At 37.9% G+C, this 26,111-nt stretch overlaps 1 protein-coding gene and 1 long non-coding RNA gene across 2 annotated transcripts in view; both read right to left on the bottom strand.

Moving 5' to 3' along the window:
* Window positions 1–876: 876 nt before the first annotated feature.
* Window positions 877–1,757, bottom strand: LOC116581700 (translation initiation factor IF-2-like). The gene is made up of 3 exons (XM_032328909.1): window positions 1,691–1,757; window positions 1,409–1,644; window positions 877–1,377 (listed from the first exon to the last, which is right to left on the bottom strand). Exons 1-3 carry the CDS (start codon window positions 1,755–1,757, stop codon window positions 877–879), a joined length of 804 nt encoding a protein of 267 aa, XP_032184800.1.
* A 99-nt stretch (window positions 1,758–1,856) lies between these two features.
* LOC116581908 overlaps window positions 1,857–26,111 on the bottom strand; it is a 40,328-nt gene continuing 16,073 nt past the window's right edge. The window contains exons 2-3 of the long non-coding RNA XR_004282300.1: window positions 14,707–14,886; window positions 1,857–2,275 (exon numbers count right to left, since the gene is read on the bottom strand). This is a non-coding gene — a long non-coding RNA (uncharacterized LOC116581908). The remainder of the gene's footprint in view (window positions 2,276–14,706; window positions 14,887–26,111) is intronic.

Genomic DNA, 26,111 nt, shown 5'->3' with positions numbered 1-26,111 from the left:
AGAGAGGCAGGCAGAGAGAGGAGGAAGCAGGCTCCCTGCGGAGCAGAGAGCCCGATGCGGGGCTCGATCCCAACACCCTGAGATCATGACCTGAGCCGAAGGCAGAGGCTTAATCCACTGAGCCACCCAGGCGCCCCTCTTGACTGATCATGACCTGAGCTGAAGGCAGAGGCTTAACTCACTGAGCCACCCAGGCGCCCCAATATCTCGTTTTAATAGCTCCGCCTTCAGCTCTTCTGCTTTGGGAAGAGAAGTCTCCTGTTCTTTTACTGTGTCTTTTCAGGAAGACAACTGATTTGTAACCCCGACGTCTGGTGGTTTCTCAACACGGTGGGGTGTGTACTTTGTGACAGAGGCCAAAGGCCTGCTTAGGGTCGCCTCCCGCCGAGTGAACCGACGCCCTTGGGCCGATCTCCACTCCGGAGCGGAAGCACCCGATTTCTCTGCCCTGCGCCACCTACTCCCCCGAGAGGATCCTTCCCGGGTCCCCGGGCCAAAGGCTCCCCTCTCCGGGGTCAGACCCCAGGACCGAGAAGGTCCGTCCCCGCGGACGACGCTGGAACCACAGCCCCGCAAGACCACAGACGCGCGCGGACTTACGGTCAGACGTCTGTCCGGACGCGGGGCAGGGCCGCACCCCCGGAGCCCGCAGGGAAGCCTCCTTCCTCCTCTCTCCGCGGCTCCGGGCGTCTGGGCGTCTGGGACTCGGGACTCGGGACTCGGGACTCGGGACTCGGGACTCGGGACTCGGGACTCGGGACTCGGGACTCGGGACTCGGGACTCGGGACTCGGGACTCGGGACTCGGGTTTCCAACCCCGCGAAACCCGCGACGCCCCGTCCCAGCCCCGCCCGGCCCCGCGCCGCGCGCCCTTTTCTAGGCCCTGATGTGCCCCGGGCGCACCTGGGCCGCCCGCGCCGCGCTCCGCAGCTGAAGACCCTGGACGTCCTCGGACCCTGCTTGCCTCCTGCTGGGGGCGGAGGATGCGCGGATCCCGCCGTCGGGCTGGGGCGGTTCGGGGTCACGGTCAAGGCCCCCACGAGTCGCCTCAGAAGTCACCCTTGGGCGGATCTTGGTGCTTGAAGCCGCTGGGGTTGCACGAGGAAGGCGCCCCCCGCCCCCCGCCCGGTGACTCCGACGCCCCCGAGGTGGCCGTGGCGCCGCCGATTCGGTTCGCAGGTTTTCTCGCGAAACACGAGTGGGAGAAGCAGTGACCAGGAGGAAGGGCGCGAAGATGTCGCTTTGAAGGCCGCGGCTTGACACCTGCGCGTTCGGGGACACGTGCCAACCGCGGCGCCAGGCACCGACGGGCGCCCTCGGTCCACGCGCGCAGGAGCTTCTCGGCCGCCGAGGACGACGCGGGACCCGAGTCTGAGCAACGCGGCGGAGTCACAGAGCCCGGAGGGGCCGGGCCGGGGCGCGACCTTGTCGGGCGGGGGCGCCGGAGCCGCGTTATTCCCGCCGCACCTGCCGCCTGCACCGCGAGGCCGCGCGGGGCCCGAGCGGCCCGGACCGAGCCCAGCGGGACCCGGACCCGCGCTCCCGGCGACCCGGCCGCGGCCCGCGGTGCGGGGGTGAATCCGCGCCTCCGCGGGTCTCGTCTCCCTCCCGGACGGCTCCGGGTCTCCGGAAACACGCGCCCTTCTTCCAGGAGGTTGGAGGAAAACCATCATCCAGATGCACTTCTCACGCCTGGGAGCGTTTCCTAAAACACGGGGTTTTCCTGAAAACCGCGTCCCCTTGTCTCCCATCCCCATGACTTGGACCTTCCAGTATCTCTGTGTCCCCTCCTCCGCCAAACTGCTTTTGCCACCCTGGGTGAACCTGACGGTTCTTTCTGTCGTTTCCTTTTTTGTCTATTTTAACACACTTTGTTGAAATATAATCTATATAAAGGGCATCCATATGAAAGACCGCATTTCAGTAATCTTGATACATGTCCGCACCCACGAGAGCACCACCCAAGCCAGAATATAGAGTATTTCCATCACTTTAAAAATTCCTTCCTGTACTTTCCAGCGGATCCTCCTCTGGCCCTAGACCTAGGCAGAGCTCCTCTGTTTTCTCTCACAATAGACTATATGAGGCTTTTCTTGAGTTTACTGTGAATAGAATCGTATAGTACATCCTCTTATGTCTGGCTTCTTTTACTCAGTGTAGTGTTTTTTAACATCCATGCTGTTGCATTCTATAGTAATGAATTAACTTTATATTGCAGTTTTAAGAACTAGAGGACAAAGATGCGGAGAGTACATTAGACTTCATAGCATTGGCTCTGAAGAAACAAACAAACAAAAAAAAGCTTGTTATAAACACAGTATTTTACACACAGAATCTAGCAAAAAAAATTTATGTTTACATAGGGCATTTTGTAATCTATATAATTATTTTATTAAAAATGCCTAGGATCCTCAGCTAATGAGTTACGGAATTCTATATACTAAACAACTCCTGCCAAGCAAAGTGTAGTTTTAACAATTGATTAGCTTGAGTTCCCTTTGGTGTTTTCATTTAATACTTCTGAAATAAAATAAAAATGGTATATCCTGTGATATTTGCAAGGCCATTACAGCACACTCTAAATATAATTTAAGGATTATAAAACATGTAACATTTATTCAAAGATCAGTTGAGTAAATACATTCAGATATTTAATCATTTGCTTATAATGGAAATGACAGTTTAATGGGTTGAGATGTGCCTGATGTGATTTGTTGATACTCAGCGTATTTCACACCAATGGACTGAGGCCTGCTGTATGCAAGGCATCAATCCTGAAAACTTCACTTGTGTGTCTTTCTTGCTGGGAAGACTGTGCACATACACTGCCAAGAATCTGTGGCTTTAAGAAGGTAGAAGAGATTATTCTGAAGTGCCAACCGCAAGCAGGTGTATAGGTGTCAGCTACTTGATGTGCTGGGATTCTGCCTGGATTCTGGACGCCCTGGTGAGATTGCCCTATTGTAGTACAATCACAGTTAAGACCATAGAGAGTGACTTCCCTACAATTTCTAAGCTTCCATATTTTTTCAGTTCTCAAATTTTCAAATGATTTTGTTAGCCTCTCCTTTCCGGCATGGAAAGTATTGCTGGTAGTAGAAAGCCGCAAAGTTATGGCATCCTAACATCTAAAGATAAAGAAGAAAAGATAATCTACACAAGGTTAGCTTTCCTTTAATTCATCAGGTCGCTGAAGATCATAATGTAACCAAGGCAACTGAAAACTAGAGTGACAACTCTATAGAAGAAAAGGCAGAAAAAGAAACTTCTACCTTTGGTGAAGGAGAAGAGGTGGCTGCCGTGGAGATGGGTAAGAAGAAATCAGCTAAAATTATAAAGACTGAGTGTGGTGAGCAGATTAGTTTAGAATTTCACCTGGAGGTCCTACAAGTAAGAAGGATTTCACACTCACAGAAATTTCTTCCTCATGGTTCTGCATCATTTGTTGACTTAAAAGACTGGGACCACAACAGAGGACCACAGCAAACTCTCTCAACACCAGGAACACTGTTGGGTCAGTATTAAAAGCAAAACCTATCTGTCATTGGTATGTGGGTAGACATTTCTTCTTTCTATGTCTAGGGACCAGTCAGAGATCCACTGCTACTATTGGAAATGTAGAAGCAAAAGCCAATATAAGCAAAGAAAACCAAACCAAACCAAAATCTTACTTACACAAGATCCTACAAAAGTACAAAGACAAGTTCTGCTAAAATCTCTTGCCTAAGACCTATAACAGATACAAGGCAGAATTCAGCAGCAATTTGACAGATGAGGGAGAGTCATGAACAGTGGAAAAAAATCATCCCTGGATTTTGGTAAAAAAACCTTACCTAAATGGAGTTTGGACAAGAAACTCTCCTGCCTCTGCTATAAGCCTACTGCTAAGTAATAAAGTGAAACAATCTACCAACAGAGGAGAGACACAAACATGAGTAATTGTCTCTATTGGTGCCAACATACAGGGACAGCTGAAATTTGAAGGTTGAGGGGGACAGTGGGAAAAACTCTAGCACACTAAGTTACAAAGGACAAGAAGATAATAACCCAAATACTGAAAAAGCACATGAGGCACTAAGAGTTTTATACCAACAACAAAACCTAAACCCAACCCGTCTATTGGCTGGATTGACTCATCATACTATCAGTCTGACAAAAGTGGATCCATATATATATATTTTAAATTTATTTATTTTAGAAAGAGAGAGAGTACAAGCATGAGGGGCAGAAGAAGAAGGAGACAGAGTCACAGGCAGACTCCATGCTGAGCGTGGAGCCAGATGTGAGGCTTGATCCCATAAGCCTGAGATCATGAAAGATCGTAAGATCATTAGCTGAAACCAAGAGCCCTTCACTTAGCCAACCATACCAGTCTGGTGACCTGGATCCTATTTTCTAGGCATAAATGTTAATTAACTTATTTTCTACTATTTTTAACACATGATATTTGGCATTTAATAACAAATTATGGGCCACAAAATAGAGTTAGGCGGGGTGAGGTTGGGAGTGTTGCCAAGAGATAAAGTAGTCAATAGAGCCAGACACAGAAATGACTCAAATATAGATTTCAGATAGATAATGTAAAGTAACTGTAATGTGACAGATAATTAAAGTGATGAAAGATAGATAATATAAAGTAAGGTAATGAAAAGAAAAATTTAAGTATTTTTAAACATAGTGGGAAAGACACATAGCGTGCTTGGATGGATGGAAAATTCCACATGGAGTTGGAAACAAAAAATATAAAGGGAAAGGATATACTGGAAACAAAAAAATCATAGGGGCTCCTGGGTGGCTCAGTCAATTAATATCTGCCTTCGGCTCAGGTCATGATCCTGCGTCAGGTCATGATCCCCAGTCCTGAGATCCAACCCTGCTTAGCAGGGAGCCTGCTTCTCCCTCTGCCTCTGCTCCTCCCCCTTGCTTGTGCTCACTTGCTCTCTCATGCTCTCTCTCTCTCAAAATAATTAAATAAAATCTTTAAAAAAAAGAAATGTAAAAAATCACAATATAAATCAGGGGTCAGACATAACTGGTGGAAATTCCTCTCTATCAGAATAATCAAGTGAGTTGAGAGCCACATTTCTCAGGAAATCTCAACGTTAAAACAAAAAAGACGTGAAAAAACAGTATGATTTCTACTACCCCTCTTTTTAGCTTTTCTATTAGCCTTTGCATAAGGCAAATATATCTTAAGAATGACAGTCAATGTCAAGTAACCAGGTGAGAACTCCAATTACACTGATGTCTTATTGTTGCAGGTGCAAATTAACACAACCTCTGGTACCTGAGATAAAGTTATCTAACTGAAAAATGTGTTGTTATTTATATGAAATAAGAAAGACATGGTTTTCTTTCACTTGGTAGGAACGGAAGTGTAAGTTCTCTGTCTTAAATCAGTGTTATATCTTCTTCATCCTTGTCATAGACTAACCTTGATCATCTCGATATCAGTCTGGTCTTGACACTATTTTGTCCTATTGGTCACATACTGATTAGATATGTGATTGATATCTGACTGATAATCAAGAAGTAATGACTGTCTTAATCTATTTAGCAATTCTCTGGGTTGTGGAAGTTATGTAACACAGTGTAGTGTATTAATTTGACCTATTTACTAAATAAACCATAAGGTTGACAATTTCAGTGGCCCAAAACAAGGAAAAGTTGAGGTCACTGCAAAGTTGTAAGCCACTTGAGCTCTATAAATGAGATCAGCGACGCTCCAAGGGTCTGTAACAGATATGGACATCATGTGGAGCCTCTGGCAAGCTCCGATAAAATTAACACTGTCGTTTGGGGAAATCGTGCTCTCTTCTATCAATAAAGATTCTCCTGTACAAGAGCTGCTGGCTCAATGGTGGGCACTGGTAGATGCAGAATGTTTGAACTTGAGTCATGAAGCAACCTTGTGGTGTGAACTGCCTATCAGAAAAGACATGTAATCTTTTCTATGAAAGCATAAGGTTAAGTATTCCACTACCAAAGTATGAAGGTAATATAATATATCATGCCTAAATCCTTTCTAAAGGGATAAAAATCTCATAAACAATGGTTCAGACTCCCATAGTATTTATCTGCTATTCTCCTATGACCACATTTACCTGAACCCAAATCAATGGATTTATGTGGAATTGTCTATGACCAGTAAAATGAGAAATTAAATATTTGAGGCTCTATTTATTATCATTTTATATCACATGCCAATTTAATCTAAAACTACCCTGATTGCTCCCACAGTCCCTCAAAAGGATATCCCTGGAGGAAATGAGTAAGGAAATACTCCCAGTGGAGAGATTCAATCAATCTGTGTGTCTACTTTGCCAATAAGAAAAAGAACTAAAATTTTGGAGCTACACTGATATGTTGGCTAATGGCTTAGCTGATGGTCACAGACTTGGCAGGAGTGACAATGGAGGAATGAGCACAAGATCCATGGCCAATGCCCAGTAAAGGAACTGAGTCTAAAAACTTTAATGGCCATGACATTGATCATCAAAGTGCATCTTCCACAGAATGAGGTCTCAGTGATCAGATAGGCAAAAATGACCCATTCAATGCAAATTAGTCCGCCTCCTTTCCCAGCTGGCCTGGTTTTCCCTAAAGGGCCAGGGAGGCAGGGATAAAATGATTGCACAGTGTTTGTCTTACTGGGGATGATCTGACTAACACTACCACTGCATATCCGATATGTCAACAACAGAGAACACTGTTGATTCCTTGATATGGCATCATTCTCCTGACGAAAAGATCAGCCAAATGGTGGCAAATTAAGATTGATTACACTGGAATCCTTCCACCATGGCAGAAGCAGTAATCTATCCACAGTAAAATAGACACTTCCTCTTAATTTGTAACTGCATTCTCTACCTGTATTAATTCTGCCAACAGCACCGTCCATATATTTATTAAATACCTTATTCATCATCATGACATCTCACTCAGCATTGCCTATGATCGGGGAATTCACTTCTTAAATTTTATTTTGCTTCCAGTATAGTTAACATACAATGCTATATTAGTGTCAGGTGTACAATATAGTAATTCAGTGATTCCACACGCCACCCCAGGGCTCACCATCACAGGTGGGCTCTCCTTAATTCCCTCCTTCATCCCCATTCTCTCTTTCACCCATCCCCCCACCCATCCCACCTCTGGTAACCATCAGTTTGTTCTCTGTATTTAAGAGTCTCTTTCTTTGGTTTGTCTCTCTCTAGTTTTTTCCCTCTGCTTGTTTGTTTTGTTCCTTAAGGGAATTCATTTTTAATTATTTTTTTTTTCTTGTGATGAGAACCTCTAAGGACTTTTATAATAAAATAACTGAGGAAGTGGCCTTAAGTCCGTAAGATTCACAGTTCTAATAATTTTCCCTATTAAAAAAAAGAGGAGAGAGAGAGAGAGAGAGAGAAAAGTCCTAAATAAGACAGTAGGAGAGTCCTGATTATAGTAATAGTGAACATGGTAATTGAAAAGAAACAAGTTTTATTCAAAACAAATAGAATTATGAATACTGTAATTAAAATAGCTCCTAGACGAATCAAATAGGTCCTCTGGTACTCCAGATAGAATTAACAGATACAGGGGTGCCTGGGTGACTCAGTCATTAAGCATCTGTCTTCGGCTCAGGTCATGATCCCAGCGTCCTGGGATCAAGCCCGTCATCACGCTCTCCGCCCCGCAAGAAGCCTGCTTCTCCCTTTCCCACTCCGCCTGCTTGTGTTCTCTCTCTCACCATGTCTCTCTCTGTCAAAAAATAAATAAAATCTTAAGAAAAAAGAATTGACAGATACAGTTTGTAAAATAACAACGCTTGCTGAGGAGATAACAGACAAGTGTAAGCATTTCAGCAAAGAGCTCAAAGAGTAAAAAATAAAAAAAATAAAAATTAAAAAACCCACAAAACCTGATACTCCAGTTTTGAAAAAGAAATGACTAAAAGAATTCACTAAAATTAAGGACTCAGGAGCCAAACATAACAGGAAGTGAGATTTACCTGAAGAGAACATTAGTGAACTGAGAAAATACATAAGACAACCCTAACGAATGAAGTACAGAAAAACAAAAGAAGAAAAATTGCAGACGAGAGGATGAGACAGGGAAGATACAGCTAGAAGGTTGACTATGTCTAACTATAAAAGCAAAATAAATGTGTTATAAGGGCAGGTATGATTGTGTTTGATTGACTCAGTTGGTAGAACATATGACACTTGATCTTAGAGATATAAGTTCAAGCCCCATGATGAGTGTAGAGATTACCTAAAGAAAAAATCTTAAAAAATAAATAGAAAACTACATATTGTGATGTTTGGATGTACATATAGAACTAAATGAATGAAAAGAGCATAAAATTAAAACGTCTAGGTTAACATCAATAGAATAAAACACCATAAAACCAGTGTAGCAACAGGAAAAAAATGGAATGGTAGATGAATTTAAACCAATAAACAGGAAGGGAAATAAAATATTGGAGACAAATAAGAGTAACATAATGGCATCATATTATCGAAGCCTAATTAAATAAATGGGCAATGAACCATGGGAAAGTACATGGTTGACTGAGTAAAATTTCATTCTAGAAAAATACCTATCTATTTATATAATGGGACATTATTCAGCCATAAAAATTAGAATTCAGAAAATCTGAGGGGAGAATGGAGGTGACCGGAAGTTGGGAGCTATTAGAAATGAACAGAAGTTTGTTAGTACAAACTTTCAGACAAGATGAGTAAGTTCTGGGGAATCTAATATACATCCTGGTGCCTATAGTTAAAAATCCTGCACTGCATACTTTAAATTTGCTAAGAGAGTAGTTTTTAAGTGTCTCCCACACACACAAAAAAAAAGGTACCTTGTGATGTAATATATGTTAATTAGCCTGATTGTAGTAATCATTTTACAATGTATATGCATATCAAACCATCACATTGTACACCTTAAACATATACGATTTTTATCAGTTATTTCTCAATAAAGCTGAAAAATATTTTTTAGAAAAGAAAATGCCTGACGGCCTAAATGAATAAGTGTGTGAACAATTTGTACCTGCTTATAAGAGATCCATCTGAAACTGTAAGAGATGTATCTTATAGCTTATAAGAGATGCATCTGAAACATGCAGAAATTGTAAAGTAAAAGGGTAGAAAAAAGATACCCATATACATAAAGATCAAACTGATGTGCCTACATTAATATAAGATACATTTGAAGGCAAAATGCAGTATTGGAAATAAGGAGGTCTCTTCACGCTGAGATGGAGTTTAGTTCCTCAGAAAGAACTATAGTGACCAGCAAAGAACTGGCCAGCCTATCCCAACCCAAATTTCCTCCCACAGAATCATCTTCTAAATAAATAAATGTTTTACATTAGTGGCTTGTGATATGGTTTGATACACAGACAAATCTAACTGATATTCTGAGAAAGAAAATCTTCCAAAAAAAAAAAAAAAGCAATCACTTCTAATAGTGACCATCAATCTTCTTCCCTTGGAGTTAGGACCAACATAAAGATGCCTGACTTTATCACTCTTATGCGGCATTGCACTAGGTCTTCTAAAACGGTCCAAAAATGACCTGGGAGACACACAAAAAGAGACTGGATGAGTGCTTCCACTGTGTTTAGGGAGTGGAAGCTGGGTGAGTGTTCCCACACCTGAGCAGGAACTTGTGTGGTGGGGACCTTCCACCAGTGTATCTGAGCTGGGAAAACCTTGGCATTGTTTTCGGCTTGTCCAGCTGTTGTTCAGAGGCCAGGAAGGAGGGAAGAGGCTGAACAGCTGTGGGAATATCAACACATGCCCTCTTCATTATATCACACTTCCTCTCCCCTATACTTTGAACACGGCTAGTGTATAGACCTTAGACCTTAAAGAAGATATGTTTCCGCCAGGGAGCACAAGAGTTGCTCTGAACCCCACGTTGAGACTGCCCCATTTTCACTGACGGCTTAGCAACCAGCCATAAATGGGGACCACAGTTGACGGATCCTGTTTATCAAGGGAGAATGGAATTGCTACTCCAAAATGGGGTTGACAGAAGAATTTCGGGAATTCAGGTGTCTCTGGTAGTATCTCTTAGTAATGCCCTTGTCCAGTACTATAAATTAACAAAAAGGCAATAACGCCTCTAAATCAGTAATTTAGTAAATCAGTAAAATCAGTTAGATCACTAATGACCCAAAATTTCCATGAAGATTTCATTCAGTGTGTGAAGTTAAGAAAAATGACTGGATGAAGCTCCCGCTGAGGGCAAAGGGAACAAGAAATTGGTACTGGAAGATGAAACTTCCAAACACCAGCTACATCCTTGTGACGAGTTGCAGAAGCTCATCCCCTTCTACGAAGATTTTAGATGTGCTAAATCGGTGGTTGTGGTCCTCCTGTTAGATGATATCAAAAGGGAATGAGAGTTGGGCTAGTCAATGACATGCATCACAGGAAAGTACAGAGACTTTTAAGAAGTTCTGGTCTCTCGGGGCACCTGGGTGGCTCAGTGGGTTAAGCCTCTGCCTTCAGCCCAGGTCATGATCTCAGGGTCCTGGGATCCAGCCACGCGTCGGGCTCTCTGTTCAGCAGGGAGTCTGCTTCCTCCTCTCTCTCTGCCTGCCTCTCTGCCTACTTGTGATCTCTGTCTGTCAAATAAATAAAATTAAAAAAAAAAAAAGTTCTGGTCTCTCATTTCTGAGTTTTTAATATACACATCTTTCTAGCACCACATGTGGCAAACTATAATGTTGCTGCTTATGAGCTTGGAAGTTTAAATATGAATCGAAGATGAAGATAGACCTGACTATCCAAGGGGATGGCCTTACCACATGGTTTGTGGAAGGTCAGAAGCGTGCCTGTCCTTCCAAGCTCACCCTGCATCCCCCAGATTCTTTTCCCAGCTGGGTCCTGGTTATAGTCTTCCACAGAAAGGCACTCTGCAAGATTTGGAAGACAGAACAAAAGGAAAGCAGTCTTGCCTTGTTGGCCTCTGCAAGCCGGCAGGCGGGCACCAGTACAAAGACGCGTGATTTTGCTCATGTCTTGGAGTCTTATTCTTTGGCAAGTACTAACCACAGTGCCTCGGTCAAGTCTGGTCATTCATGGCACAGACCAGCAGCCCAGGCCTCCATCTTTTAGGTGGAGGTACACCTTTAGTTTCACTCCAAGAAAGAAAGCAATTTGGGGAATTTAATGTGACATGATGAATTCTCAAAACTAGGGCATTTCCTTCCTTACCATATCAACCACACACAAAAAACTATCCAGAATTAATGGAACAAGTGTGGCGGTTTAAAATCGGAGCAAACCCTCCCTGAGCTCTCATTGCTGTATGTGATGGTTTGTATACTAATGGGCAATGCTTATGGAAATTTTCATTCCTTGGTTTGATTTTCTTGCATCAAATGGACCAGGGAGTTCAAAATTGAAATAAAGATTTACTTGCAAATGGGGCGTTTTCACACTCTTACGCTCTCAAGTTATTTATTTTGAGGAAATGAAGTGAATGACATGATTATTCATAAAACTAAGTAGACTTTGTGTTGTATCAGATGGAAACTAAAGGTAAAAAAATTAGTCTTTTTATTAAACAGGCTAATTGATATAATTTCACCTATGCCTTCCCAAACTTCCTAAAATATGTTGTTTATAGGTCAAAGCTTTTAACTTGAAATAGACCTTGATCATTAACTCTCTCTAGTTCATCATTAGTTACATTGGCTAAAATGCAGTTAGAAGTTTTGGTAAGAATATTTTTAAAAATAAAATAATCATAATGATAATGCAAGAAGCCAGGACTGCATTTTATTCAGTTCCTAACTATAGTTCATAATTGCTACCTGAGCTTTGTTTTATACATTTTATACTTCCCTAAGAGTGAAAAGGTAGCTTTTATCATTTTATGTGTAATCATAATAGCCTAAATTACACACATTTTCAATATCAGATAATTCATATAATTGCTCTACTTTGGTTAGTCTGAAGCTCATAATTTCTCTGATTTTTTCCTAAGCATGATTAAAAGACAATAAATATCTGGGGTATCAGGTAGTACTATGAAGTCAGCATTTAAATAGCATCAGGGAAATTAGAGTTTTCTGGAGGTTTAAAAGGAGTTATTTGGGTTTAAAAAAAAAAAAAAGCACTCTTTACTACATTACGCCTTTTTTACCCCTGCTTTATTGTAGGGGAGAGAATAATTGACATGTGGATATCAGATTTACTTCTTTTTTCTTTCTTTTTTCCATTAAAACATCTTAATTTAATTTTTTTCATTTGCTTTTTTTTTTTTTAAGATTTATTTATTTATTTATTTGTTTGACAGATCACAAGTAGCCAGAGAGGCAGGCAGAGAGAGAGGAGGAGAAGCAGGCTCCCCGCTGAGCAAAGAGCCCATGCGGGGCTCGATCCCAGGACCCTGAGATCATGACCTGAGCCAAAGGCAGAGGCTTTAACCCACTGAGCCACCCAGGGACCCCTTTTCATTTGCTTCTTAAAAAATCAATGCTGTAAAGACAGTCTTACAGGTTGAGGAAAATAAAGTAAGACTTGTTTTATAAATATGAATTTTCATTAATGATTATAGTTGCTGAGACTTTTAAACAGAGGTGGGAATGTGGAACATATATTCTTGTAAATATTTTCCTTTAGCCGCTCTTTAAAATCATCTAATTTCCTCACCACTCACCAGGTTCAAGACTTAATTAAAAGCAATAAAGAGGAAAATATTTTAAATAAGTTAGTACAGAATTTTGTGGTCACTTAAAACTCTGAAGTTACAATGTTGGAACGTATCTAATGTATGTTTTACAACAATTCTATGATTAGACTGAATTTTACTTTTGTTAACAAATGATAGAAGTCGCCAACTAAAGACCACCAAGAATGTAGTTGTGACTTCAAAAATGTAGGTTTATTTAATTTGCAGCAAGAGATGATATTCACAACAGTGACTGCGGCATTTCACAGAAGTTAGGGAAGGATAGTTTTAGGATTTGGTAAGCTGAGGTTATCCAGACTTTCTCTTTGCAGGGACTGGTCAGGTTATATCAAATAAGTAAAGTGCTAGAATGCTTATTGATCTCATTAGAACACCTGAGTCCACATAGACATAGGGGAGGATTTTTCTGTGTTATTATTTTATGTCCTGGAACACATGGGTCTAATCAAGCTGATATTAAAGGAATCTAATTGCAGAGTTTGTAATGCAGATCATGTTTTTCTTGGCAGGTTTATCTATTTTGTGAGTAATATATCTGTCTGTTTTGCAAGTTGCAGTTCCTATATAAGTTCTCATCTCCCACCAGAAGGATCACCCACTCCAAACACACACACACACACACACACACACACACACACACACCACAGTTTAGCTATTACCAGAGACCATAGTTTTATTTTATTAGTCCCCTCTTCTGGTGGGTTTTTAGTCTAAGCTAAAGGATGGACCAGCATCAACCCCAAACAGACAACACTGTCCTTTTCAGGGATGGTGATCTTGTATCGTGTTTATAATGGTAGTATTTTGACCTCTTTAAGAATGCTTTCATGTTCTTTTAAAAATAATCTTTCTTTAACTATCTGATATGACAATGATATCCTATAAACTGATGATTTTCAGTGATAAGAGTCCTGAGAATACCAGGAATTAAGGAAAAGGGTGTCTACTTATAATTTAGAACTTTATATCAATAGGAGGAAAGGACACGTTGTAGAGGATAAAGAGCAAAACTTGCAAGTAAACATACTGCCTTTAGTAACTTCTGGCATCTGGGTGGTCTTATTCTGGTGGTCTCAGGCAGAAGCAGTGTGCCTTGTTTTGTCACTGGCTTATCCCAAAGATCCTGGGCAAGATCTCTCTTCCTGGGGATCATGTGCTTCTGAAGAGTCACAAGAGAGCCTTGGTTTTATAATTTTTGCATTTGTTTGCTTGCTTTGTTTTGTTTTAATTCTTCTTTTTGGAGAAAAGACAATGCTGTTTTAGTCGGGAAGCAAGTATGCAAGATCAACCCAGTGAGCTTTTCTACTGTGTTAATTATTAACATTAACCCATTCATTCCAAAGGTCTCCAACTATCGTCTTTCTTTGGTAATGGTTTCAAAACATACAATCATTTAAGATCATGTAGAAGCTAGTTAGGCTGGCAAAGGAAGGTGCTCCCTGCTTGTTGTTGAGAAAATTTAATGGTTCTCTCTAGTTTATTGTATTGCCCTGAATTTTGAGTTTCTACTGAGCTATCTCATCTAATGACTTTGACTTTGACTTTATCTCATATAATGACTTTGTAAGAATTTAGTCTATGATTACCCTGAGAATAAAATGTGTCAGGGAGACTGAGAAAATTGAAAAACTCTCTAGGCCATTTTATCTATTCTCTAAAAATTACTCTGAATTTCATCAACTAACAAGCATATTTAAATCCACAGCAAGATAACTTTTAATAAACATTTCTTGCATCAATTTTCATATATATATGATGAATATGTTTCTTTCGCCCTGAGAAGGATACAATCATTGAAACATATGTAACTAAACTCCTTGAACGTGAAAAAAAGTGTCCGAGGTAACTGGCTGGAAGTGGGGAACGAGGGTGAGGACAGAGCAGAATGACAGTGGTATGGAAGATGGGCGTGGGAAGGATAGAGTCTTACCTGGAGTGATGCAGAGCAGTACCATTGGTCTGTCCCTGAGAAAGGAAAAAGGGAGGTGATCTGGATTCACTTACCAAACCAACAGTATGTGAGGAGAGATGAATGAACGCAGACGTAGGCCAAACTTGCCAACGGAATGTGCTCTGAGCTGGTCCATGTCCTTACCATTCAGAAGGCAAAGGTAAGAGAGCCATTCCAGTAATTACCAGTTAAACATAGTGATGAGTGTAGTGAGGAAACCCCTGCAATATTCACTATAGTGAGAGAAGACAGATAACAGAAAATAAACAACTGGTAAAACAAAACATAGTGATCATTAAATTAAGGTGGAGGCATAGAAAGTGAACTTGTGGCTTAGAATGCCAGGTAAGCCCTGCTCTGAAGATGACATCCGAATGAAAAGAAGGGTCCGGCCAGAAGCAGAGGAGACCTCGGAGTCCTCAAGGCCCACAGACCGTCGAGTACAAAGGCCTGAACTGCTTCAACACAGTGTGTCTGGGGAAGCAGAAGGAGACTAGGGTGGCCATAGTGGGGTGGGCCATCGAGAGTGCGGGCCCTAACACATAGCAGATGCTTAGTTTATAATAGTTATTATTGCAAAGCAACAGCTGGGAATAACAGGTTTATCATTCTTTGCAACAATGGCCACAACCTGTGAAAAATATGCCAGTTAGCTCTAGATTGCCACAGCCTCATGGACCGTCCGATGACAGATGTTGAGTTTTATTATGAGTCGCAATGACAAGTCATATTACAGACCTATGAAGTACTTCAGTTTTGCCCAAATTACTACGATTTGCCACTGACATCCTTGAAACATCAAGCATAACATGGTCCACCTTCTGCTGACTGTGGCAGGGTCTCGTGGAGGCCAGGCCAAGCCTCAGCCCCAGGCCCACACTGGCCAGAGCCAAGAGCAGGACAATTTGCAGACCAAATATCCTTCTGGGACATTCTCTTTATCAAATACTGAGAACGGAAAAGCAGGAGTTTTTGAAAAAAAAAAAGTTTATATGAAATGCCAAACGATTGACATTATAGAAACGTAACCAAAGTAGACATTATTGGTCACGGTCCATGTACAACAATGAATCTATATTATAGTCACACAGATACACACAGGAGATATTGATTTTTATTTTCTCTAATAAAAATACAGACCTAAGCTTTGAGTTTCTTTCTTAGCGAGAAGCCATTTATTCCTTTGTGATGACTCCTTTGGGTATTCTTTTTTGTGGATGTTTATAGAAACTGGAGTTTAAAATGACCAGGAGTAATCATCGTGTGAATATCTATAATGTTGCTTTGTTTTTGAGTTCTAAAATAACATAGTCAATCCAGAAAACAAATTTCAAAATATCACCCATTGTATATTTTATATAAATGGCATTGCTAAGGTGATTATTAGCAAATCCATTCTAATTTATACTTCTCTTTTACACAAAATAGAATACTTTAACATATAATAAACTTTGCCACTTAATTGATTTTACTCTATAGGCTGCTTATCCTGGTGAATATTAGTTTGCTACACAAAAATAAGTAATTTAATTAAAGACAACAAATAAAACATATTTTACTTTTACATAACATCATGCTCTGAAATTTATTCTTATTAAAAATACTGAACATAATTCCATGGATTTCCAGTCATATATGTTATAGTGATTTATAATGATTTAAGGTAGTGAAGGATACTTTCCTTTGAATATCTTAGAATAATAGATAATAAAATATGCATTACGTAAGTCAATCTATAACATACTTAATATATGTATAAACAATCTTGAATCCATTCAATATAGTCGAAAGCACTGTAATTTCAACATAGCTAAAATATCACTAACAAAGAGACAAAAGAATAATTTTGTTTCCTTAAAAATGTATGAAATCAACTCCATGTGGTTTTGAGACTATGAATGATTTGAAAATCAGTCACAAGCCTTATTAATTGTATTTCAATTCTGAGGGGTAAGAGTTTCTACCAACTACCGAGCACAAAATTGTATGAACCACAATTATCTAAGAAAAGACAGCAGTAGTCAAATCTCAAAGTCAACCCGGTCCTTATATTCACTCCTAATCTCATGGTACAAGCCACATTTTTTAAATATTACTTTATTCCCTATGTTCTAGATAGTAAGCCACTATATTTTATATTTTGTTTCACATTTTCCTATAATATAGGCCTCTAACAATAAGACCAATAAATATTATTCACATGAATTTTCATATGCAAACAGCAATAATTTAGTTCAATATTTTTACTTTAATTCATCAGGACTTTAGCTAATGTTTTACTTGTGTGTGTGAATGCATAATTTTAAATATGTACTTTTGTATAACTTCCTTAACTTCAATAGATGGAAGACAATTTTAATATAGCCATTATTCTATCAAAAGTGGGACAGACTGTGGAACTGATTTTTTTACACTAATTTTCAACAGTGGAGTTTTCAAGAGAGCATGTCACTCTTTAACGCAAAGAACCACTACCGAACGTTAAATGACTTCAACTTTACATAAGCAGGCCACCACTGTTCTAACAGGGATACCACATTTTATCTTGCTAATGTATAAATAAGAGATAAAGTTGCAAGTAGAAATGATATTTTAAAGTCTGCATTATGTAACCAAAGCTACAAGCATGAATCTTTTTAAAAAGAAATATTTGATTTATTAGTGTAACACTTTATAATGTTTTTCATAAATTTCCTCAGGTGATTATTTTATGTGACTTCACTAAATGTCATATCTCCCTTTCTTGTAAGCATTCCTAGAAGTATCAGAAATATAGGACAAGTGATTTTACCCCTAAGGTTTAAAGAAATAAACCATATATATAAATAAATATATATAATAAGACATGTATAAAAGTTGTTATATATATTGCATGTAGGTAGCAAGAAATTTTGAGCTATCTCAACCTATGACCTCTTTACTACCAAATCATAATAACTTAGACTTTGAATTGGTTTTTAAACCTTTGAGCACAACTGCTATATTTAATTTCCAAGTTCCTCAAACCTCATCAAATGCATTTACCACAGCTCTCACTCAAATTGCCATCCTATGAGCTAACATGCACTACACTAATTTTCAAATGCCCAGCTTTGAGATTCCCACCTCTTGTCTTCCAAAAAGCTACTATCTGCCCATTCTCCATGTAAGACACCCCTTGCTCATCAAGATATAGAATAGTCTTCCAAACCACAATCTTGATACCTTTAGCCCATCTCTTCCAGAGGGAACCATAGACTGATTGACTGATTGATTGATTGATTTTTAGCAATTTTTAAATTTTATCTAAATGGAATCTACATTATATAGTGATGTAGTCTGGCGCTCCTGTTCCTCAGTATGTCTGTGAGATTCTTTCTGGAAGATGAGCACAGCAGCTGAACCAGATTACATTTATCAAATTAAACTAAGGAAGGGAAATATCTGTACTGAAAACTATACATTGAGAAATGAAATTGAGAGAGACACAATTAAATCATCATGGATAAGAAGGATTAAAGTATTAAAATATTAATAATGTTAATAAAATGTTTGTACTTTCTAAAGCCTGTCTATAGATTCAATGCAATCTCTATCAAAATTCCAGTGGTGTTTTTCACAGGAAACAAAGAAATAAAACAAAACAAAAAAACATCTGAAATTCAAACAAAAGCAAAAATCCCAAATGGCCAAACACCAGTCTTATTTTTTTTAAATATACAGATTTATTTTTTTTTAATTTAAAATTTTTTTTATTTTTTCGATTTATTTATTTTCAGAAAAACAGTATTCATTATTTTTTCACCACACCCAGTGCTCCATGCTCCATGCAATCCGTGCCCTCTATAATACCCACCACCTGGTACCCCAATTTCACCCCCCCCCCCCCCCCCCCCCCCCGCCAAACACCAGTCTTATTAAAGAAGAACAGAACTGGAGGCACCTGGGTGGCTCATGGGTTAAGCCTCAGCTCAGGTCAGGATCTCAGGGTCCTGGGATCCAGCCCTGCATCAGGGCTCTCTGCTCAGTGGGGAGCCTGCTTCCCCCTCTCTCTCTGCCTGCTGCACTGCCTACTTGTGATCTCTCTCTGTCAAATAAGTAAATAAATAAAATCTTTAAAAATAAAATAAATAAAAGAACAGAACCAGAGGCTCACACTTCTTGATTTAAAATTATAGTACAAAGCTATAGTAATTAAAAAACTATGATGATGGCATTAAATATAGACATAAGACCAGTGGAGCAAAATCAAGAGTCCAGCAATGAATTCACACCTGCACATTCAACTAGAACTTGACAAGAATGCCAAGAATACAAAATGAAGAAAAGGTCAGCTTTTCAAAAAAAATGGTGTTGAGAAAACAAGGTACCCACACACAAAGTATGAATGGGAGCCCAGTCTTAGACCAATCACAAAAATTAATTTGAGATAGATAAAGACAAATGTAGGACCTGAGGCTGTAATATTCCTCGAAGACAACATAGGGAGAAAGTTCCTTGATACTGGTTTTGGCAATACGTTGTTAAATATGACACCAGAAGCACAGGCAAAAGAACAAAAATAAATATTTGAAGTGGGACTATGTTAAACTACACCGTCACAGCAGAAGAAACAATCAACACAATGAGAAGACGTCCTACAGAATAGCTGAAAATATTTGCAGACCATATATTTGATAAGTGTTTTATATCCATAATATATAAGGAATTCATAAAACTGGATAGCAAAAACCACAAACAAACAAAAAATACCCAAATAATCCAATTTTAAAATGGACAAATGACTTGAGTAGACTTTTTCCAGAGAAAATATAGAAACGGTTAACAGATACACAAAAAGTTGCTCAACATCACCAATTATCAGGGAAATACCAAAACCACGAGATATCACCTTACACTTGTTAGGGTGGTTATTATTGAGAAGGTAAGAGGTAACAGGTGCTGGCAAACATTTGGAAAAAATGGAACCCTTGCGCACTGTTGGTGGGATATAAATCGGTTCAGGCACTATGAGAAGCCATGTGGTGGTTCCTCAAAAAGTTAAAAATAGAACTACTATGTGAGTCAGCAATTCCACTTCTATGAAAAGAAAATGAAAACACTAACTGCAGAAACCTATGTACCCCTGTGTTCACCGTCACATGTTTGAGGGTTTCTCTCTCATTCTCCCTCTCTCCCCCTTTGCACTCTGTCTCCAAAAAATGAAAATGAAAATTAAAAACAAACGAACAAAACCAGGGACTTCAATCTTTATCCTAAAAATCTTTTCTGGATCTCTCAAAACAAAGTGAGGGTTGCTGGGGGGAGGGGCTGGGGAGAAGGGGGTGGGGTTATGGACATTGGGGAGGGTATGTGCTTTGGTGAGTGTTGTGAAGTGTGTAAACCTAGCGATTCACAGACCTGTATCCCTGGGGATGAAAATATATGTTTATAAAAAATAAAAAATTAAAAAAAATTCACTCAGCTAAAAATAAATAAATAAATAAATAAATAAATAATGAAAAAGTATAATCCGAAACTAGACACTTGAAAGAGTGGAATAAAGTTCAAAAATAGAATTTCTATATTTATAAAATTTTGTGAAATATTTATTGAACAAAATGTTGGACTTACAACATTCATTATAAACACATTCGTATTCAAAAATATCACTAAAAATAAATTTCTTCTATAAATTAACATCTATCTGCATTTATTAAATTGAAATTACATGAATGTTTTGATTATATGAGCTTTAAAAATAGATTAATAAAATTATTATCTGAACTATATTTCCATACTTTAAAATTTATAGTCTCTTCTGACCCAATTTTTCATACTCTAAACTAGTACTTTGTAAAAATGATGTTTTTAAATTTTATTTCTTATAAAATCGCCTACAACAGTCTTCAGAGCTGCATTTTATGGTTAACAAATTTTAAATAGCTTACACATTTATTCTTTACTTAGACCATAATTTTTTAACTAAGAAAACACTGTCTCTACAGCTTAGCTGGTAAAGTCAGAGGAAATTCTAAGTATATATATATATATATTTTTTTTTTTTGGAAATGTGTAAATATTATTAATATGAAGTGTTTTCACAGGTGTAGCCTGTTTCACTTTCATTAGATTACATTTTATTTACAAATAGTATTTCAATTAAAAAAACTTGCTAAATTAGATGACTATTTTGGATGTTTTGTCAAATTTAGATGTTATAAAAAGTGTAGGGCTCATATTAATTCCATGATGCTATAAAATATAATTTTATCCAATTTCAAGAAGGATCTCTTTTGAAAGATTTTTTCCCCAATTGTGATACTTAAAAATTGAATATTGCACTCAGTTTTTGTTGTTGTTTTAATATAGCATTATTTATTAGGCATTTGTGCTTTGCTTAACATTTCTGTTTTCTTCAATCTATGATTGCTAGATGAAGCATGCTTGTGCACAGTTTATAACTCATTATTTAATATTTTTAGTTATGCCCTTGATAGTAAACTGATCAGTTTCAATATTTTCATATTCCTAATTTTTATTGAAATAATTATATTTCAATAAATCTTAAAAACTGAAATTTTTTGGAGGTAAAAATTATTAACTAATTAAAGAACTTAACAGTCAGCAAAATGGCAAAACCAGAGAATTTTTAAAATAAAAATTAAAACATTTTTAAGACACTTAGTTGACTTCCAAACCCTTACATGTTAAATTTGTAATTGATAACAGAAAGCAGGAAATAAATTACATGGTAAAGCATCTTTCTGTGTTCAATAGAACTTTCCTCATTAAAATTAGTAACAACAAACTGCACACAGAATCTACACATTTTGAGAACGATGGTTTCCAATTCAATTAGTGCAGTGAAAAGTGTAGTTTATTTGGAAGTATTTATGAATTATGTCTGCATCACAATCAATTCCAAGTATATTTCAGTTTATAGTATTTTTCCTGTGGGTCTTTACAGAAAATCAATTAACCATATATATGTGATTATCTCTATACTTCGTGGCAGACCAATCTTACACATGTTTTGTAGGGTTTATAATATCTGTGGTGTGGTTGTAAATGTTCATATTCAACATCTAAGTTTTCATTTCTAGGGTATAGAAATAGTATTGTGTTTTGTATATTTATCTTGTATTCTGAAGGCCTCGTTAAACCCACTTTTTTGCTGTGGTAGCTTCTTAACAGATCCTATGGGATTTTATACATAGATAATCATATCTGAAAATAGTTGTTTTTAAAATATTTTTTTCACAATCTGTATGTCTTTTTTAAAAAAAAAAATTGTTTAAATTCCAGTTAGTTAACATGCAGTGTAATGTCAGTTTCAGTGGCACAATACAGTGACTCAGCGCTTCATACAACTCGGGGTTCTCATCAGGACAAGTGCACTGCTTCCTCCCCATCACCTGTTTCCCTCATCCCATCGCCCCACCCACCCCCTCTCTGGGAACCATCAGTTCTCAGTTAAGAGTCTGTTTCTTAGTTTTCCTCCCTTTCCTTTATTTTCCCTCTTTACTCCTTTGTTTTGTTCCTAAAATTCTATATGTGAATGATGATGATTGTGAATATGTGAATATGATGATTGACTTTCTCTGACTTATTTCACTTAGCCTAATACTCTCTAGCTTCAACCATGTCATTGCAAATGGCAAGATTTTATTCCTTTTATGGCTGAATAATATTACATTATCATAATATAATATATATTCTAATGATTATATTATATAATTATTTATTGTATAGTATATAAAATTATATTATATGTGATTATTATAATTTTAATATTTAATAATATTATATTATCATTATATATGATTATAGTATAATCATAATATATACTTATAATATTATATATAATATTATAATTTAATTATATGTATATTACCCATTCATCAGTCATTGGACACTTGGATTATTGAGCTATTTACATAGTTTGGGTATTGTAGATAATGCTGCCATAAACATCAGGGTACATGTATCCCCTTAAATTAAATGTTTGTATTCTTTGGGTAAATACCTAATAGTGCAGTTGCTGAATCCTAGGGTAGTTTTATTTTTAACCTTTTGAGGAACCTCCATGCTGTTTTCCACAGTGGCTACACTAGTTTATATTCCCACCAAGTGCAAGAAGGCTCTCCTTTCTCTAACAGCCCTGTCAATGCCTGTTTTTCTTGTGCGGTAATTTTAGATGTTCTGACACCAAGCGTGAGGGGATATCTCAATGTAGTTTTTTTTTTTTTTAAGATTTTCTTTGTCAGAGAGACAGAGGAGAGAGAGAGAGAAAGCAAAAGCGGGGGGAGAAACAAGGAGCCCAATATGGGATTCTATCCCAGGACTGTGGGATCATGACCCGAGCTGAAGACAGATGCTTAACCGACTGAGCCACCCAGGCATCCCTCATTGTAGTTTTAATTTATATTTTCCTGATGATCAGTGATGTTGAGTAGATGTTCATGTGTCTGTTGTTCACCTGGATGTCTTCTTTGGAAAATTGTCTATTCATGTTTTCTGCCTATTTTTATTTTTTTTTTTATTTTTTTTTAAAGATTTTATTTATTTATTTGACAGACAGAGATCACAAGTAGGCAGAGAGGCAGGCAGAGAGAGAGGAGGAAGCAGACTCCCTGCTGAGCAGAGAGCCCGATGCGGGACTCGATCCCAGGACCCTGAGATCATGACCTGAGCCAAAGGCAGTGGCTTAACCCACTGAGCCACCCAGGCGCCCCTTCTGCTTATTTTTAAATTGTGTTATTATTTATTTATCTTTGGTGTGGAGTTTTTAAGTTCTATATATATTTTGAATACTAATCCTTTATCACATAGGTCATTGGCAAATATCTTCTCCCATTCTATAGGTTGCATCTTAGTTTTGTTGATTGTTTCCTTGCTGTGCAGAAGCTTTTTATCTTGATGTAATCCCAACAGTTAATTTTTGCTTTTATTTCCCTTGCTGGAAACATATCTAGAAAGAAGTTGCTTTGGCCAATGTCAAAGAGGTTACTGCCTGTGTTCTCCTCTGGGATTTTGATGGATTCCTGTCTCACATTCAGGTCTTTCATCCATTTTGAATTTATTTTTGTTCATGGTATGAGTAAGTGGTCCAGTTTCACTCTTTCCCATGTTGCTGTCCAGTTTTCCCAGCACCCTTTGTGGAAGAGACTCTTCCCATTGGATATTCCTTTTTTCCTTGAAGACTAATTGACCATACAGTTATGGGTTACAATCTGTAAGTCTTTTAATTTCATTTTCTTGTTTTATTATAAGATTTTAAAAATTCAGTGAGCATATATTTTCCTACCATATAATAATTCATGGAATATTTTCTTAGTGTTATCATCTTGAAATAAACAGTTTTATCTTCATTGTTTAATTTTTTTTAAGATTTTTATTTATTTATTTGACAGACAAATCACAAGTAGGCAGAGAGGCAGGCAGAGAGAGAGGAGGAAGCAGGCTCCCCACTGAGCAGAGAGCCCGATGCAGGGCTTGATCCCAGGACCCTGAGATCCTGACCTGAGCCAAAGGCAGAGGCTTTAACCCACTGAGCCACCCAGGCGCCCCATTCATTGTTTAATTTTTAACTAAATTTAAGTAGCATTCATAAAATATCAGGTATCTCACCCTATGGAGATGAACTTTACTAAGATTTATTTTGAGTCTATGAACTAGATTGAAAAACATCAATCATTATTGAAATTAACTAGATTTCTTGAATTATATTATTGAATTTTTAAATTCTTCTATTGCTAATAGAACAAGTACCTTTAAAGCTATTATCTCAATTTTCCTGAATATACAACAAAACTCAGAATTGCAGATGAGTTAAAATAATGACAAGAAACCATTTGATCTATATAAAAAATTATGCTTCACAGAGCAATATGCATCCAAGCATTAATTTTTGAAGTAGAAGTTGATGCTTCCTCTGTATTTTTTTTTTCTCTTCTAATTTTCATATGCTTAGTAATATCCCTAGGACCTCTATGCTGGGTTGTAAATGTTAAAAATAATTTTGTGCAAATTTTATGTTCAACTTTATTGATGAAAGAAAATTTAGGTTAATTTTCATTAAAAATGCATGTTTTATATTTAATACATTGCTCCAAAAGAGGTCCAAACTAAACAATAAACAGTGTTGACATTATACCATGCAGTAAGTACTAATCCTAATAGCTGGCAGTTTCAAACTACAAGGCACCCCCTTAGACTCAGGCAGGAGAAAAGATTGTCCTGGGCCCTGTAATAGGCTGCCCCTTGGACTTTAACCCCATCCTGAACCTCCCTCCTCTTGCCACGTTCCTCCCTATAAGAAAAGGTGTCTGTGGGGACAATTGGAAATTACCACCCCAAATACCACTCCTCAGATATGCAGGGAATATTTACAGAAAATTTTGTGCCCATGTTACCCAGTTACTGAAAAGTAATGGGTAGCTGATCACAAAATCAACTTCAAGAGATTGACTTTATCGTCATCATAGTCCTCCTTAAGGAAGATGGTCGTAGTGAGGGTTTATACTCTTTTCTTTTGTTTTGATATGTGTTTGTGTGCTTGTTCTCTGCTCATTTAGAAAAAAAAAATTGAGGGATTCATCTATGTATCATCCAGAGTAGTTAGTGGACTAGCTTCATTGAAGGAAAGCGTTTCCCATAAAAGTCACGAAAGATGAAGCTAAGCTCTTCAACAGCCTAGGAGCTAGAATGTATTATAAGTTACATGACTCCAAACATTCCTTTCATTTCTCTTAAGACATGATCTTCTATCAATGGTGTTAGATAGTGGAAAGGCAAGCTGTATCCTCACCACACTTGATTGTAATGTTATTCATAATTAATATGAATTTAATAAATATGCATTAATTTCTCATTTTAGAAATCCAGCATTTGTTAACATGTTTTCTTGTGGTGTACTAGTTTGTATTCTTTAAACCTCCAAATTAATTACATTTTCAGATGTAGACAGTGACATGGAAATACATATAAGACTGTAATTGGTAGTAAAATAACACAGTTGTGTCTGTTTGCATGTAAATTACTGCTATTATGAGCTATGGTGCTTCCTGAAATTGTAAAATAACAGTTGGGTTGTAATTTTAGTAGACAGTAACTATTGCTGTCCCTGAGTATTCATTATAGATACCTACTATTTATTTGAAGGATATGGCTTTTTACTTACAAGTGTGGCATGTTGACAAGAATATCTGACAGCATGTAAGTATTTATTAGAAAACTAGGCACCTGATCCACATACTTCGGTCGTTAGGACAAATCTGTAGCATTTCAGTGTGCTTAAAATTTATTTTAAAAGAGGCAAAGATATTAAAATGTCTCCATTTTTTTTGACATATTGAGAATTCTTAGTAAACCAACCATCTCTGACCCTCTCCCTGAAAATAATATTTTATTTCTTACATATCAATATTTTAAAAATAATGAATTGTATTTCATGTCAATATCAACAGTGTACCTTGGTTTTCAAATGTAATTAAGA

Source organism: Mustela erminea, chromosome 21 (assembly GCF_009829155.1).
Source record: "Mustela erminea isolate mMusErm1 chromosome 21, mMusErm1.Pri, whole genome shotgun sequence".
NCBI classification, from domain to species: Eukaryota; Metazoa; Chordata; class Mammalia; order Carnivora; family Mustelidae; genus Mustela; species Mustela erminea.
The sequence above is the reverse complement of the archived record's forward strand: the minus strand, read 5'-3'. Positions and strand labels throughout refer to the sequence as shown.

Excerpts from the sequence above, each read along its gene's own strand:
- LOC116581700 (XM_032328909.1), bottom strand. The coding sequence starts at position 1,757 with ATGGGGATGGGAGACAAGGGGACGCGGTTTTCAGGAAAACCCCGTGTT. Across the intron at positions 1,645-1,690 it reads TTTAGGAAACGCTCCCAGGC|AAGGGCGCGTGTTTCCGGAG; the intron begins GTGAGAAGTGCA and ends ACCTCCTGGAAG. Across the intron at positions 1,378-1,408 it reads CAAGGTCGCGCCCCGGCCCG|GCTCAGACTCGGGTCCCGCG; the intron begins GCCCCTCCGGGC and ends CTCCGCCGCGTT.